Below are 17,129 nucleotides of genomic sequence, written 5' to 3'. Positions count from 1 at the left end.
AGGTGAGGAAAGCCCCTCTACTGTATACATGCACGCCAGTGAGAAATTCACACAAAATCAAGTGGCCCGATGTGCTCGAGTTGCATTTTTCAGTCATGCCCAGCACCAGTCCTTTTAAATTTTTTCCACAAAGCTTATGTTAAACCACGACGCATATCAAATTAAAATCCTGCTCAGTTCCTGAAATGCTTAAACATTAATGAGTTACACACTCTACTCCCCACTGTGGCACTCTCAGGGCCCAAGAATAACTCCAGGTGTTTTACCAGCTTGCTTCATCTTCTGTGCCAGGAGACCAGAGTGTCTAATAGACCCTTTTATTTAATATTTAACAAGCAGCAGCAAAGTCTGTCATCCACTCTGTGCTAACCCTCTCGCTAATTTTGCCTGCGGTCTGTACAGCTGGCTGACCCAGGATAGGTGCTAATCGCAAGCGCTCGGCAGATTACCTTGGTTATTGGCCATTTTCCTAGCGCTGGGGGAGCTGCGAGGGGGCGTCGCGCCGGGCGGAGGGGGACCTTTCTGGCTGGAGGACTCTGGAGTCAGTAACAGAAGAAAGTCAGTCCCGCGAGAGTGCGGCTGGCAGGGAGCTGCGGTGCCGCAGTGGGAGGGGGACTGCGAAGATGAAGGTGAGTGGGAGGGCGGCTTTTTGGCAGGGGAGCGAAGGGGAACGGCGCAGGCAACGACAGCGGATCTAGGGCACGGGGAGGCAGAAGACAGGACAGGCTGGGAACGTGGTTTTGCTCATTTCTGGTGCCTCAGTGAAGTGTACTCACCACAAATGTTTTAAAGGCTCTTAAATAAACTTCTTTCCTTGTGTAAGCAAAGGTTGCAATGGAACAGCAGCAGATTCTCCCATTAAAGCTTTAATAGATGCTGCCACACGTTTTTCCAGGTTCCACTGTTTTTCAATAATTGAGATGGAGCTAGTCTAAATGTTTAGTTTACTTCAGATTCTTCATATTGTTTTAGGTTTATTTTCTGATCATGTCTGTGTGAAGGGAGGATCCGGCCCTGTTCCTAGGAGCTGCTTGTGCCGTACAGAAGGTTTTCAGACAGCTTGTGTTGCAGTTGGGGGAAAAAAGTCCAAGTGGCATCAGTGAGACCAGAAATGGGCTTTTAACACATACAAGAGTGAAATGAGTTCTTGCTTTAAACAGTTAACAGTCTTTGAGCCTTTCTCTGATTGCTTATTGACAGGGTCAGCTTTAATAGCTTTAACTTAGGTGAACGTTTTTTCCCAAAAGTGGACCAGAGGAGACAGCACAGACCAAGACAGCATGGAACAAATCCAGAACACTCACGATCACCACACTGGGGTTGCCAATATTGTTTCCACTTCCGAAGGAAACAACACTCGGCTGTAATGTTTTTGTCACAGAAACGAGGGACACATATTTACAATTATTCTGTCTTCAAAATGACACAAACATTCACTTTGACTTTAATTTTCTCTATTTTTTTTTTTTTTTTTTTTAAACCAGCACCTGCCTGTGCTGTCAGCATTGAGCTTTGTTTTTCCTTTCACCTTTCCTGGCCTTCACTTACCTGTGGGTAGCACCTTTCTCCTCACAGTAAGATTCACTTGCCCATTTCGGGCAGCGTTATGCATAAGATCAATCACGTATCGGTGGGTTTTGCCGGCCACTGGAATCCCATCTACATACACCAGCTCATCACCAGGATGGAGACGACCATCTCGGTCTGCTGACCCCATGGCAATTACTGCTCCGATGAGAATCTAGGCAGCAAAGATACAAAATCATGTCATGTATACATTGACTCTCCAGTTTAGTGCTATGAATGTTGTAGTGATTTTCCCTTTCTGTTGAAATTATGGTAGTGATTCAGTGCAGGTGAAGAGATCTGTGTGTGTCTGAAAGCTGTGCTCCTCCTTTGTGAATATGACTGCAGATGCTTCCTTGCCTTTGGTAAGAAGGTAAGATGCTTCCTACCTGCGTAGGAGTGGTACACCTGAGAATCTTGATTTAAGGATGATCTGCCTGATATCTTCAAATCAAGATAATTTGCCTATAAGGAGTGTTGAGTTTATATAGACTACATAATGCAGAAGATCTAAACAGATTAATTCCATGTAAGGCTCCTTTTGGCTTAAAATTAGTCCGTGTATTTCTTATTGAAGGTTCCTCACTGCTGTGTGATTTAAGCACCTGGAGTAACACACTTGACGTCAGCAGTGGAAGTGACCCCGCTACACGGAGTTTGCTCTGGGACTCTTTAGGGGAAAAGAAGTGCTATATCAAATGTTGTTGCTCCTAATGAATAATTGCTCAGGTAGTGGTTGATTAACAAAATGGAAAAAGAGGAAAAATGTCAGCTTACTCTGGGCAGATGTTGTTTTCCCAAATCGACATTTAAATGTAATTTGTATGGGACATATAAACTAGTAAAAATTCTGTTCAAAACCTTTTAATGACTTTCTCCACTTTCTATGCACATAAATTCACATAATTTATTAGAAGAAGACATATATATTTTCCCTGCGGAATAGCTGGTACAACAGTTGAGATTGATTCAAACAAAACCTGCTTTCTTTGAAAGAATATTAAAGCATTCACAGAGCATGTTCCAGATTTTCCTCTCTCTTGTTCAGTGTGAGAGTGAGCACAGAATGATGAATATGACATGCCGTGTGACAATCCGCTCTAAATAATAAAAGACTAAAGCTATCAAGTATTTCTTTTCATGATGAACTGCAAAGGCTGGATGTGGTAGTCACACAGGAGGTCTTGCAGGTTTTTGTTTTTGTTTTTTTTTTTTTTTGTGGTCTTAGCTGCAGCGTTGTAAGTGTCCCAGCAGAGTGTTTAAATGAAACCCCATGTGGAGCCTGGAGAATTTTCCCCAGTTTCTAGCCTTCCTTTGGCTCACTTTTGCTTTCAAAACTTAGCAAAGAGAGAACATGACGTGGCATTTTCCTGCTTCCTGGTGTTCCTGGGATCCTGTTAAGTAGTGCCAGGCTGAGTTACCAGAGACACTCTTTCAGGTTCTCCATTCTGTTCTTCAAACAGTGAAAAAACATACCTCAAAGCTTTGGAAAATACTTTGTGCAAAATCCAACTATGAAATACGTATTTATGCTCCTTTACTGGACAGGAAAAAAAGCTGTCCAAAGCTACATTTAGCTACGTCTCCACAAAGTATTCTCAGAACTTTTACATTTGGGCATTTAATAGGAGTAAGAATTTTTTCCTAGTTATCTTGGGAAGAGATGGATGATAACTTTCTGCAGCTTGGCAGATTCTAAGGACTGTCTTCCTCCTTTGGTTTTATTGAGCATTTGCAGTTTCTTTATAATTGGCTGCCAAAGTATCGAACGATTTGTTCATCTTTAACCTTCGGAGAAACACAAATGCAGCTCACAGCATAGCAGGTGATCAGTATCTACAGAAAAGCGCAAAAGCTCTTTCTAGTTTTGACTAATTAAATAATTATTGCTGATACTTCACATGTCCGCAGTGGAATGGGATTGTGTTACTCATCTCAGTGGTGGAACTGACTCCTAGCAGAGTCCTACTTTAAACACTTCAGGTAGGTGTGTTTGTCAAGATGATGGCCACCATATCTGTTATTTGGTATATTTAATAGCAAGAATAACTTAATTTTCCTTCTTTTTCATTTTCTGTGTCTGAACTTGTTTCTTATCCAGTATATGCTCTCATTTCATGGCTGAGTAGTTTCCATAATAGTTATAAATTCTACAAGCAAAACATGAATTGGAAAAATATTTATCAAGATTATATTACCTTTGTAATGCAGTTTCATACTGGCATGAGATTGCTCTGAATGTGTGAGGAAAAGGATGACAACACATGAGCAATAAAGAGTTTGTACCAGAGAAAAGGGAAAGTTTCACCTATTGCTTGAGATTAAACATGAGAAATGCTCGGATTAGGAAAACTGTGGCAGAGCATAATCTGAAATTGAAGCCTGGGTCTACTAACTCATACATGTTAATCTGTTTTGATACTGAGTTTCTTTGTGATTCTTGGTAATTATTTGACTTTGTGTTTCAGTTTCTCTGAATATAACACAGTAGCTTCACAGGCACAGTAAAATTTAAGTAATAGCCATAAAAGGTGTGATTCATCTCACCTAATTTTAAGTGTCTGTGATGTCTAAATCCAAGCTAATCTTATGAACTCTGTCTAATCACTGCTAAAAATAGGAGCTCCTAAGGTGTTGGTCTGCATTATCCTAATGTTTTGCTATATGGACATCTGTTATGTCTTAGAAATGTCTGTTTCTTGGCACTGATCATAAAAGGAATACAGACATACATCTTGCAGGCATTTTTGAGAAAAATTCCAGTCAATCTGTGTTGAAAAGGTGAAACTCTTAGTATAATTATGTATATGTTCCTATGATTTTGAGTTTGAGCTGCACAAACGTATCCAAAATACCTCTCCACTTTGGGACAGATATTTGCAACTTCAGTAAAGTTCCAATTTATGTATATTTGCAACCTTTCAGTAATATTATAGTTCACTGTAATAAAGTCAGATTACCTCTCACTCCTCAAGTTACTGGGAATTGTGATAAACACCTGTGGTGGTATGACCTCATGAGATTTGAGAGGTGATTGGAACTGGCACAACCCACAGTCTTGATATTTGAAATTTCTCAATGAAGTTAAGTCTTTCTTTTGGAAAGCATCTTTATGCTTACAAGTATGCAAAGTGGCTTAGTCCAGCAGCACTTTCTCCTTCTAAGGTGCCAGGGAGCTAATATATCCAGAAGGAAACTAAGCTACAGTTGCTCTATAGTGTCGGTATTATCCTTCTAAAAAAAATTTATGTGTATTCTGCTTCTTTGAAAAACTTATTGCCTTATGCTGAAGAATCCATATTCCTTTTTAGAAACCAAACCACAAAGACAAAAGGCAATGAAAGCTTCCTTTTGTTCTCTGTTACCTGACTGCACAGCAGGAGAGCTGAAGCAAACATTTCAAAGCTTCTCAGCTCTTGTTTCACAGGAAATGCAGGGGTTTGGAGGACAGGCAGAAGCTGCCTCTCCTTTTCTGGAGGTGAAAGGAGTGGGAGGCTGCAGGTGGGCTGTGCATGAGAGAGCGGGGGAGCAGTGGAGGAGAGAAAACAGAGCTAAGAAGTCTTGTATTTTGAATACAAAATAGATGGAAACTAAAAAAAGTGGAGTACATCTGTTGCCTTTATTAGTGATAATTTCTGAGCAGTGAAAACAAGTAGATGGCCAACAAAGAGGGAGTGAGAACTGAGAAGTTCAGCACTGCAACATCTAGCTCTAAGGAGGCACCTTTTTGCCTCGTAGGATCCTCAGCCGCAAGCTAGGATCTTATTAATTCCTGAGGACTTTGAGACACGGTTTGTGGGGAGACATAAAGCCTGTTAGATGGATACATCTGGGGGAAAAATGCGTTTGTATTTGCAAGCCCCGAAATAGAGAGAGCAACCTTGAGGCTAAGTGCAGGCTGAGAGCAATTGTTTGGTAGGACAGTGAAGCGTCTTAGAAGGTGGTTCACAGAAGGCAGCATTTTTCATCCTGCTTTCCAAAAATAGCAAGGTGCTTATCTCTGCACTTGGCATCCAGCTATGACTCTTTGAGTTTGGGCAGTAAAGCCAGGTCAGTCCTTTGCTGAAAAGAACCTAGAAAGAGCTGCTTCCTCGGTAGCAGTTCAGTGCATAATGCATGAAGCTGGGAAGCAAAGGACTCGTTTCCAAATTCCTGCTCTACTGGACTGTTGAGCAGAGACATCAATTCAGGTCTTCCACAACTTCAGCATGTATTCTTAACCATCAGAATATTAGATAATCTAAACCAGTTTTCTTGCAGTCCTTTAGGCTGAAACAATTACATTTTATATAAACAATCATCTTTTAGAGGCATTTGAGCTGCACTTTTTCCCATGAGAATGTCGTAAAACTTCCAAACTGCAGAGCCAGTCAGACACTCAGTCTGTGACTACTTAATTAGCCATTTGTAATGAAAAAAGCACTAAAGGACAGAACACTGAGCAGACTTGTATCCAGGGACACTTTCCTGGAAGTGGGAAATGCCACCAGACACTGTTGTCTGAAGCAGGTGGAGGGAGATTTCAAATCTTCCATTAGTGCCAATTCTTTGCAGGATACAATGATAAAAGGGGACATTTCCTCTAGCTCTTAAGAGATTTCCTTTTTGGCTTCACCTGGTAGGTGAGCTTTGAGAACCCATACTGGCTGGGCCATCCAGAAAATACAAGAGAGATGCTTAGGTGGAGAATGTGAAGATGGTGGCTCGGTGGCCTTGTTTTATGTGCTCTGGCACATGCTCCGTGGAAGAAATTTAGATGCCAGAGGGGCTTCAGCCACACTGCAAATGTGGATGATGAAGCAGTGTTTTAACGTCCATCTGTACATCTACACCTTATTTAGCTTTGAAAATCCATTCTAAAACCCTCACTCTAAAATAGGGTCTCTGCATTTCAAACAGCACTTGAAGCACTTTTTTTTAGAATACAGTGCATTTGTTTCTTTTGACAGGAGGCATCGCTAAACTATTAATATTTATCAGTACTTCGACACATGTTGACAATTTTAAAATAGAGGAGCTTTTTTGTTTCTCAGAGCCATGTGTTGGTTAATGTTAATGCTTGAATGACAACTATATTATTCTGTATGAATTTGAGTATGGAATATATAAATCTATCAACTAGCTATATATTATCTCAGAAACGTGGTAACATAGGACTCAGACTATGCATAAGATTGTGATAATAAATGTTAGCGTTATCAACTTGGGATCAGTCCTCGCTGACAAACCATAGTTACATCAGCAAAATTATTCTGAAGGAGTACTAATTCTGCCTGTTCTCTCAAAATTATAGTATTTATATATATCATTAATGTACAAAAATATCTACAAATTGTGTATTTGCTTTATCTTATATTTTATTTCATCTGCAATGAATCTATGGTGGTTTTGTTATCTGTTCTTTGGTTACAGGGATGTCTCCCTTCTAAAGGTATCAAGCTATCATTTTTATGCCTGATGCATCACACGATGTTGCCATTTAACCTGGAACATGGACTACTGATCCCTGGTGGGGCCTTATGTGTTTCTGGAAATAAACTGCATTGTCAACAGTATCTTTTAACCTTATGCATATATATAGTCTGTCTACATTGAAACCAGTTATGCATAGTCTTACATAATCTGATTTTTAAAAATATTCTGCTTAAACTCAGTTTTGGAAAGTCAGGATTAAAAGATGCCTGGACACACTCTGCAGTAAAGGGCTGAGCGATGCACCAATTCTAATTTAATTCCTTCTGATTCTAACTTAATTTATTATGACATCCTTTAGATGCAGACAGCCTGAGAGGCCTGACTTTTTCTATGGATGAATGAAAAAACCATTTTACTTACAGCCTTAACATGGTGTTCATTTGGGTTCAGCTATGTAGTAGAATTTTTCTGACCTTTACACAGATTTTAGAGTTATAAAAAGGAAAGTCAGGAAGAAATAACTCACAGGCTGTCCAGGCTCATCTCCTCCCAGGATCCTGAAGCCAAACCCAGACTCCATTCTCCGAAGGTGAACATCCAGCTCCTTGTAATCGGGACCTGGTTTAAAGGGAAATTCCACTGAGCAAAGCATTTTGGCTTTGTCTTGAGAATTTGCACCATCTTCCCTCCCACCTTGTGTTCATTGCACATGACTAATGGCATCCTGGTTAGAGCTGGTGGAAACAAATGGGACACAATGGGTTGTAGACAGACAAGGAGGAGACTTGAAAATGTAGGTATCTTGGAGGATGATTATGTTCAGTAAAATACACTAAATCAAGCTAGAACACATTTACAGGAGAACAGTACTGGAAAAGTCTGTCCAAAATAGAGGTTATAAAGGTGCCTTCTTCCTACAAGTGACTGCAATATATACTGCTGTTCCACATCTGGCATTTAATTTGTGTTTTCCTTGCAGTTCATTAAAGCCTAAAGAGAATAAACTGAAATGGGAGATAAAGATACATAGAGAAATTAGCAGTCCAACTTACAATAGATGAACAATCATTACAGGCCCTTTTAGTTCCACATACAGATATAAAGCAGTATGTCTTTTTATGTAATGTAGCTCTTAAGTACTCCACTTTCAGGTAATACCCTCAATAAAGAGTTGTGATGAAAGCTATCATTATAAGCCTGAGTCTTAGGGTTTAAATTGAAAGCTAACATCATTAACTTGAACTCCTTAATGCTACTCAATTAAAGTCTCAACAGCTTTATGAATCATTAATATTGTGCTTCCATATGCCTGTGTAACTTGTCAGTAAACATATATTCTGCCCTGGAATATATCAGTTCAGGAACATAGTGTTTTTTAAAAGTCAATTTCTTATAAAAGTGTCTTTAGCTTCATTTGAAAGAGCCCATTGGTTTGGGTCTTGATGCCCTCAAAATATAAAAGAGAAATTTTGAATAAAATTTCAAATAATATAAAGTGAAACCCTAAGTAGTTAGAGGACTAAGAAGTTGTCTATTTTGACTATTGCTTTGTCTGTATGTTCAGAGATGCTTTAGGCTCATCACCTAAAGCAGGACAGTGATTAACAGGAATGGTCTTTTGTACAAATTGCACTCTGCTTGATAAATCGTGACAGCTTTTGGCCAGTGTCAGCTTGTTGCCAACCCCAAAAGACAAAAAGGGATGAGTAGGTTTATTTCAGCAAACTGATCATAATGTCTCCAGTTGTGCCTTGTTTTCTCAGGAGGAGAGGGACTACAGATGGCTGAAACATGGTACTTCAGAGGCTCCCATTTACAGGTCCCTCCCCAGAGCCATCTGTGGACACCTCACAAACTGCAGAGGTTAGTCTGGGATTAAAGCCGATTCAGCTTTTGTCAGGTCTTGTAAAGGCAGAAACGCAGAACTAGATGCAGTGGCTCTATGCTATGACTGTGTAATAAAAATCCTCCGTAGACAGCAGCACAGCGCACTGTTTCAGCAATGTATATAGGCATGACTGAGACCGAATCACAGATATTTCACTTGGTAAAAATAAAAGTATTACCTTTCCCTACCAACTTGTTTCTCATGTATATAGAAGACAAATACAAACAGATCCTAACAGCTTATTATCCTGATTTTTTCAATTTATTTGATAAATGTCTCAAAGGTGAATAAAAAAACCAAATGAAGTTTGTGCATGTACAGTATGTTAACTCAATGCAAATATTGTTTTAAAGTTGCGAGAGGCAAAGGAATTTTAAGATAAAAGCAATACCTTATTTGTACCTGATTTGCTGTGCCTAAGTGTAAGAAGGATGGGGCTCAATCCTGGGGAGAGGGCTTTGTGGATAGACACAGTGGGATCACCATTTACAGCCCAGGTCTAACAGTCAAAGGCGCTGTTTCCAGCAGTCTGTCACAAACCAAGCACTACTTTTATTTGCACACATGAAGGAATACGCACAGTGCGGAACACATTAAGAAAGTATAAGAATATCAGGATGTGAAGAATACATGCTCTGGCACACTGAGATGAAAGTTTCACTTAAACACGTACAGTTACAAAGCTGATCTGAACCAATGTTGGCACCAGACTCCAAAATAAGAGGTATTATTTTTTTAAGAAGAGGCTGTTTTTCTACTCACTTAGAATGGAATAGGTAAGCCAGATCAACTGTGGAAAGATTTAGGCTAAAACCGGTATATATGGGCATACTTTTCTATGAGCTCCAACACAGTTTGGAAGCCCTTGCATTAACTGACTATTCCATCACGCCTGCTCAGGAGAGCCTTCCTCCCAAAGAGCTGGAAGTTGGTAGAGCCCATTCTCTGCCAACTCTTACCAGGTCACTGAAAACTGGTTTTAAAAAATAATGTTCTTGTTTGTCCCACCAAGCAACGGAAACATTGAACTGGAAAGAATCCCTGGGTCATCTGGTCCAGCTCCCTGTTACTGCAAGCCTCTGCAAGCAAACAGCGCGCAGACCTTACCGGTGAAGGTGGCACTGGGTGCCCAAGCCTGTTTGTGGCCTTTGTCACTAGGTCACCTGCCTCTTTCAGCATTTCACAGGTGGATTTTACCCTGAGATTTTACTTACTTCTTCACAGTAATATCATGCTCTCTCCAGTGACTGACTAGTGTACGTAAGAGCCTTTCCTCCACTGTTGTTGCTGGTTGTTTCAGCTTTCATGCTTGGTATGATATGACTCCGCTGGCTGCACACTGACCAGGTCTCCATTGGTCTAGAGACAACTACAGCATAGATATCTGAAGTTTCGTGTCCGAAAGTGAACCTGATTTCCACCCTTAGTTTTTGTGCTTAGGTCATTAACGAAAATAACACAGAAGACTTATTGCAAAGCTCTCCATTAATATTATCCCTTCAGTCCAGAAACTGTTCTTTTAGTATAATCACCTATGCACTTTCTAAGCATTCCCCTTTACATTTTGTGCTAAACACTGTCTTCTCCAAACTAACATGGAAGTGCTCCAACTATAGCTGGTGTTTTGTAAAATGCCTAGTTGAAGTCTAGCTTGATTAAACATTCATCACTGGTTTGGTGCAAAAAATCAGTTACCAGGTTACTGCCACAACCAACTTTTGGTAAACGCCTTTTGCATTAGGTCTCAGTTTATCTCTATATTGGCAGTTAGTTTTTAATCAAAAATACGTTCTAAAGTCTTGCTGCTGATGAAATCCCTTTATTCCTGTTTCTTAAAGACAGGTAAGTTGTTCACCGTTATGTGTTTTTACTACAGGAGCTCATGTTTGGCAGATTTACTAAAAGCCACTATTATTTTAAACAAGCAGGTTCAATATTCCTGAATGTACATTGATCAAATACTCTTCTCCATATAAGTGATTACATTTCATCTGATAGTTCTTCAGTGCTTGCTTCTCTCGGATTCTGGTACTTTTTTTTTCCTCATCAAAGATTGTTAGATAAACTAAATTTTGCCTTTTCTTGCTGGAGCAGATTTTCAGTTAATCATACAAAGAAAATTACCTATACTTACAGAAAAGTGACGCTCCTGTGCCTTAAAATATACCCTGCAAAATGGTGGTTAATATAACTTCATTATGGAAAACACATCTTTTTTTCTCTTTGTAAGCTTGATTAGCACCTTGTGGTTCATGCCAAATAAGAAATGACTAGGTTCGTAGACACGAGACTCAAGCTAAGACGGAATTAGTACAGTCTTCTACACAGTTTGCTTTTCCTTCCAGTCAACTTAATACACCTGAACGTTCCATCTCCCTCCTACCAGTCTCACAGAAAGGAGAGTTTCAGCTTAAAGTCAATATTTCTGATCATATAATACGAGTATCCTGTGCAAGAATGACAATGCTCCATGTTCTCCCTTGTCTCTCTGCACATTTGTATCAGAAAAAGAACTTTAGATTTGCCTGCTAGTAACTTCATTGTCTCTTTTACAGTTATAGCATTGTGCTTCTTCTTCTGTAAAGGAAAACTTTCTTAACTGATCGTTTGGTCTAGAAGAGAAAAAAACCCAATTCACTTTGCTAGGTTATAAAACCGGCTGGCTCCCCCGTGAATTTGAGAACCGTATTAGACAAGCTGTGATCTGATCATTGCTGCACAGTGAGGGTGGTAAAGAGGATTGGGAAATTCTGCTTTCTGGTTCCTGGACGATGGGGAATCTGCTTTAAATGTAAAGGCACCAGAATAGATTGTTACTGAACAATAGTGAGATCTCATAGGTGAAGATGTGATTATCCACTCTCAGCTACATTTCCGTACCGTATTCATTTGAATTCCTAGGTGAATTACACATTGATAAGTGTACATGCAATTGTTTCTTAAAAGTATGTAGAGAAAATATATCCCTGAAGATGATTAATTCATTTTCTGTAGGAGTCAAGTTGCACAAGTGCTATGTGATTTTTATAGTGATAAACTTGGTATTTTGGATGGTGTTATAAATTTTGAGATGGATTTTTTTTATTAAATCTTTTCTATATTGCAATTAAAACAAGGATGAAGAGCTTTGTTGTAATATTTTTATAATCTTTCTGAGTGTACTCAACTTTCCTGCTAAAAATAAAAATTAATTTGGACTCTTTTGCTGAAGATGGTGAAGATTTTTGTTCCATATAAATCATTACTGTGAATTGTGAATTGTGATTGACACAAATCTACAATAACCTTTTTTATCTGAGTTTCAGATGCTCTGTAAAGATGTGAAAAGCTTGAAAACAGTCCCGAGTCTGCTGGTCTCCAACATGAGTAGCTTTTAAAAAAAAAATACATATTTGCTCTTGATATTTATAGAAAGGGAAAGCTGGTAAATAAAGACTTCAGTATAAAAATCAGCAAAGTAGAAAAAAAAAAAAAGAAAAGAATTGAAGTATTGGTGTGCTAACAGAGTTATTCAATATATAAACCTTACTGGGGTATGCTAAACCAGCCCAATGTCATATTGAATTTAGGATCTCTGTCCACCCTGTGTAAGACTGGGAAAGACTTTAAAGGGATTGTTAAAATAGTCTTTTTTTGTATGAGATGCCTTTTTAACTGTTCACTTTACATGATCACATCAGGAAATCAAGTAATGCTGGTTTTTAAACAAGTCCATTGCTACTGTACAAGACCAATGTTCATTCAAACACCGGCAAAAGCTTCTATTTTTGAAAGTTTTTGCTTTTAGGGTTTTACAGAATAAGATATATGGATGGGAGCAAGGAATGGGTGGGCCTCTATAATACATCAGTTGTGTTCTTTTACAAATGAAGATAGAATTAATTTCAGTTTTACACAAAATATACCTTAAGCTTAGGTTTGGGCATGAGCTACAGAGATATATTTTTATGTTACAGAGTGAACACCAATGTATGAAAGCACACGTAGAACATCATAAAACATATGCAAAGACTGGTTGAGGAAAAAGAAATACTTTTCCTTGCTCACAATGCGAATCTGTTATAAAAAGATTTAGAGTTAGCATTCTATAACCCCACAAAGGTCATGAAAAAAAAAAAGGTGACTGGGCAGTAATGATTGGCCATTATCTAGAGAAATGATTAAAGAAAGAAGAATAACTAAAACATAAAATGAAGGACAATTAGTTTACAGAACAATGAAGGCTGAAGAATACTTGCCAGAGGAATCCACTCGAAAACCAGTCCTGGGCAGCACTTGTTCTGAATAGGAAAATGGGGAATTAAAGATGAAATACATTTCTCAATTTAAAGATGCAGCATCAATTTCTCTGCTGTGTTTTGAATTATTGAAGTGCAATTTCTACTTTTTATTGCAGTTTTTTTTTCTCCTCCCCTCCTTCCTGACTTCCTAGGTGGTACATGTACGTACGTATGCCTGCTAGATATAGACTTCCCTGTCCATTTCTATGCCAAGTGAAAGAGGTGATAGGATGATAATGTTCCTTTAACATAACATAGGCTGTGATGAAGATAAAATTGTTAATGTGTTTAAGATTTTGAAAGTTAGTGACAATATTTATGCTTATTCTAGTACAGCAATTAAAGGGAAAGTTTAATGGCTGTATTTAGATGACCTGACCACTGCTTTTATTCAACTCAATTGCAAAATGTCTTTTATCATCAGGAAGAGCAGGATTTTGCTAGAAGGATGTATGTTGCCAATAATGACAAATGGTTGTTCATGTAGGCAAATGGAGGTAAACCCATTTAACCTACTTTTCATGCAGGTAGTTTCAAAGTATTTGCATTTCACTAGATGAAATGCAGCAAATAACTGATTTGTTTTCATATACAACTACTTTACTGGCATTAGAGGAATACGGAACAAGTCCATAGCTGAATACACTGTCACACTTCTTTTGCTGATTTTGAAATTTTCTGAATAAGATTTTCTGGTTTATTATCTCTGCAGCATCCAGAGTGAATTGCAAAACATCCCAAAACAGAGGTGATTTCCATTGGCCTATCAAAACAAAAAGGTAAATAAACCACTAACGCATTCATGTGACTCTCTACCAGAGTATCATACCATGCATATTTCATGATACAAGTGGGGTAAGGTCTGTCACATCAGCATCTGGAGGACAGTGTTGCAATGTACGAGTATATACTATCTTCCTGAGACAGAAGGAAGACAGGAGTGCATTTAATTTTTAAGTAGGTAGTTCCAGGCAGAAAGAAGCCAGAGAATGAATTGGAGGCCAGCAATTTTGGCTAAGCCTTCTGGAAATAAGTGGATGTGGTGAAAGAAATGAGAAGACAGTATTTCCTCTATGGGCAGCTCTTAACCACTTTGGAAGAGTTTGGACTGAAGCTATCTGCCTTCTGGTGGACTGTTTCCTAAAGGCAGCATGGACTGTAATGGTAGCAGCTGAGTGACTCACAGTTCACTTCAGTTAATGCTGAACTAATGCTCTAGGGCAAAGACATTTTCCCCAAAATGGAGATGGAGGCCACTGAATGACTTTTTTTGGCAAGAGTATTTACCTAACAACCATGACCTGCTCAAATTCAGATAACTGCTACCTTGCTTACCTAAAATACAGTCTAGTTCCACTGGATGGGAACATTGCTTTGGATTTGATGTTCCTGTTGTGTTTGAGTTCAGCTGCTGTGTTAGGAGTTGTGTTGTGGTGTTTCAGCTTATAGGTGGCTGCACGTCTTTATTTTCATGGTTAAAGGAGGTAATTCCTTCACACACTTCAGATTTTGCAATGTGATTTGGAATCCTTCAAGATGAGAGGTGCTATCTAAATGTAAATTATTCCACCAGCACAACTCATGAAAACCAGAACCTTTGAAACTGATGCTGCTCCACTGCAAATTTGGGTAAAAGATTTTTTTACTCACACCCTTTCAAGATTTTAATGGAATTCTTAAAAGAGACAGAATGATTTTAATGTACAGAAAGCAATTTCATCCTGATAGTCTCAACAAGCTTTCAGTTTTGAAAGGACCCAAGCCTTTTCTGTTGGTCATCCACCTAGAATTACTCTTTTGAGCTGTTGTAAGATTGGTTCATTCTGTGTTTCTATTTCTGCTTGTAGTCATCCTAATAGCCCTCAGAACTGGCCTCAACCGGCAAAGTGAACGAAGCACAACCATGCTCAAACTGTGACAACTTTGGGAACAACTTGCTATGTTAAGATAGCCACATATCTTAAGTAAGTTAGCAGTATCTTTTTTGTAAACTATTGTTTGTGGTCAAGCAAAAGTGCCTGTCAATGAGGTAGTTTCCTTCAAAGCTGATCTCATTAAGTCTGATCTGGCTTTTGTTCCTGAATAAGTGTCTTGTCTTTGACTTGTATAGTTTCATATAGTGTCTCATGGTGTTAATTATCATCTCATACACAACCATTCAACATCTAGCATTTGTTTTCGTTTTAGTTTAGAAATTCACACATATGAAACTTGGAACTTTGCTATGCTGAAGGTGTTAAATTGAGCCTTAAAGTTCTTAAACATATGAAAGACAAACCCAAATGCAGACCTGTATTTTTGGTAAATACAGAAAAGTAATGTTCATTTTAGGAAGAATCTGCCGTCAGCAGTCTGGGTCTGTGTGCAGTACAGGATATTTGTAATTATGTCACTGGCACTTTGAAAAATAGAATACAACCTCTAAATAGCTGTGCTCATGTGACGGGCAAACTGTCAGCTACTAGTAGAAAGCTTTGAAAGAGGAAAGATCTGTGAAGAACATTTAACATATGAGAAGGGACTTTATTAGCAAAATGCTAGGTAGTTCTTTACAAAATGTGCATAGTTCTGGGCTCAGAGACCCTACAGAACTGGAACTTCCAAGTGAAGAGGAAGGACCGCTGGGACTGGTCCTCAGCCAAGCAGAATGCACAACATTTGTGCACGTCCTGGTGCCTTGTGTCTGCTAAGGACAAACTGCTCTGTTTTATAAGAAAACTGTCAATTGTTTTTTATAGGAAACTAACCTTTATGCAAGGCAATTTGAAACTTTCTATTTACTTATTATTAAATTCATTCTGGCATTTTCTAAACTTTTACTAAATTAAATGCCTCAGGAAATGAGGCAGCAGAAAGCATGTTTAGAGAGACCAGGACAAAGAGACCAGACTACCCAACACTGTCACCATGAACAGGCATTCAAAGTGCAGAAAGTTTTAAAATGTTCACATAATATATATGTATTCTCCATATAAAGCCTTTTTGGTTGTACTACTGTGGCTGCATTGCCCCATCCCTGGAATTGTTCAAGGCCAGGTTGGATGGGGCTTTGGGCCATAGGAAATAGGAATGAAATAATTACAAAGTAGAACTTGAATGAATAATAAAATACTTGGTAAATTTGCTGCATTAACTTTTTTTAGTTTAGCTAATCTGGGCTAGAAATAAGAATTGGGAAAGTAAAGCTAAGATGACTTCCTCTGAACTTGTACATAACTGTAACTGAAACAAACCTCCACATGGGGACTACTCTATGTGCCCTGGAGAACAAGGGTCCAGCTGTGCATTTCAAAGGGTCTTGCTATACATCGAGATTTCTTCCATATTAGGTGAATGCAAAGCCAAGGTTAACTTTAAAGATTAAAAGATAGAATAGTAAAAAGCTTGCACATCTATTTAATTTAAAACAAATGACAGTTATGATTTTGAAACTGAAAGCTGTAAAATATTTGTGAAAACAGATAAACAGATAAACAAGACCTGGGACACAATCCCGACTTAACTGAAAGCAATGGTGAGAACACCAGACTTCTTTGCTGTCAAGATACAGCCCTAGGAGCACAGTTCACCTACAACATGACACAAGGGTATTCTTACTTGCACTGATGGAGTCACTGGTTTTCTCTGGAGGAAGAATTATGCTGATGAAAGATGGGGATGATAATATTTATTGTCCATATGGCATTATTTTCTGGATCATACTTTGTTGAACACTAAATACATGGAACAAAACTAGCACTAGGAAACATTTACATTTCAGCATCTCAGTCCTAGCCATGCCTTAGGTAAATAGGAGTTTTACAAATGAGCAGAATGAATATGATCACGCTGCAATGTCCTTTCCAAAGCTGCGCAGGCAAGAGCCCATAAGCAATGTAGTTCCCATTGGTCCCATGCACCTGTGACCAATTCCCCAATGCTTATAAGTCAGTTTTCTTAAATTATTACTTGGACTTCTTCAGTACACCGTACCACTTCGC

General features: G+C 38.7%; 1 protein-coding gene and 1 long non-coding RNA gene across 7 annotated transcripts in view; one reads left to right on the top strand and one right to left on the bottom strand.

Annotated features, from left to right (window-relative positions):
* Positions 1–17,129, bottom strand: part of MAGI2 (membrane associated guanylate kinase, WW and PDZ domain containing 2) — a 776,571-nt gene that overhangs the window by 61,808 nt on the left and 697,634 nt on the right. For 2 of the 6 annotated variants that reach the window (XM_054828739.1, XM_054828788.1), the window contains exons 13-16: positions 13,108–13,149; positions 7,508–7,599; positions 1,549–1,741; positions 450–536 (exon numbers count right to left, since the gene is read on the bottom strand). In XM_054828739.1, the coding sequence (XP_054684714.1) occupies positions 450–536; positions 1,549–1,741; positions 7,508–7,599; positions 13,108–13,149 (414 nt within the window). The remainder of the gene's footprint in view (positions 1–449; positions 537–1,548; positions 1,742–7,507; positions 7,600–13,107; positions 13,150–17,129) is intronic. The other 4 variants (XM_054828749.1, XM_054828758.1, XM_054828768.1 and 1 more) reach the window with 3 other exon arrangements.
* Positions 576–17,129, top strand: part of LOC129207606 (uncharacterized) — a 46,464-nt gene continuing 29,910 nt past the window's right edge. The window contains exons 1-3 of the long non-coding RNA XR_008577483.1: positions 576–629; positions 13,862–13,928; positions 14,997–15,113. This is a non-coding gene — a long non-coding RNA (uncharacterized LOC129207606). The remainder of the gene's footprint in view (positions 630–13,861; positions 13,929–14,996; positions 15,114–17,129) is intronic.

Source organism: Grus americana, chromosome 1 (genome assembly GCF_028858705.1).
Source record: "Grus americana isolate bGruAme1 chromosome 1, bGruAme1.mat, whole genome shotgun sequence".
NCBI lineage: Eukaryota > Metazoa > Chordata > Aves > Gruiformes > Gruidae > Grus > Grus americana.
This window is presented reverse-complemented; position numbering and strand designations above follow the sequence as displayed.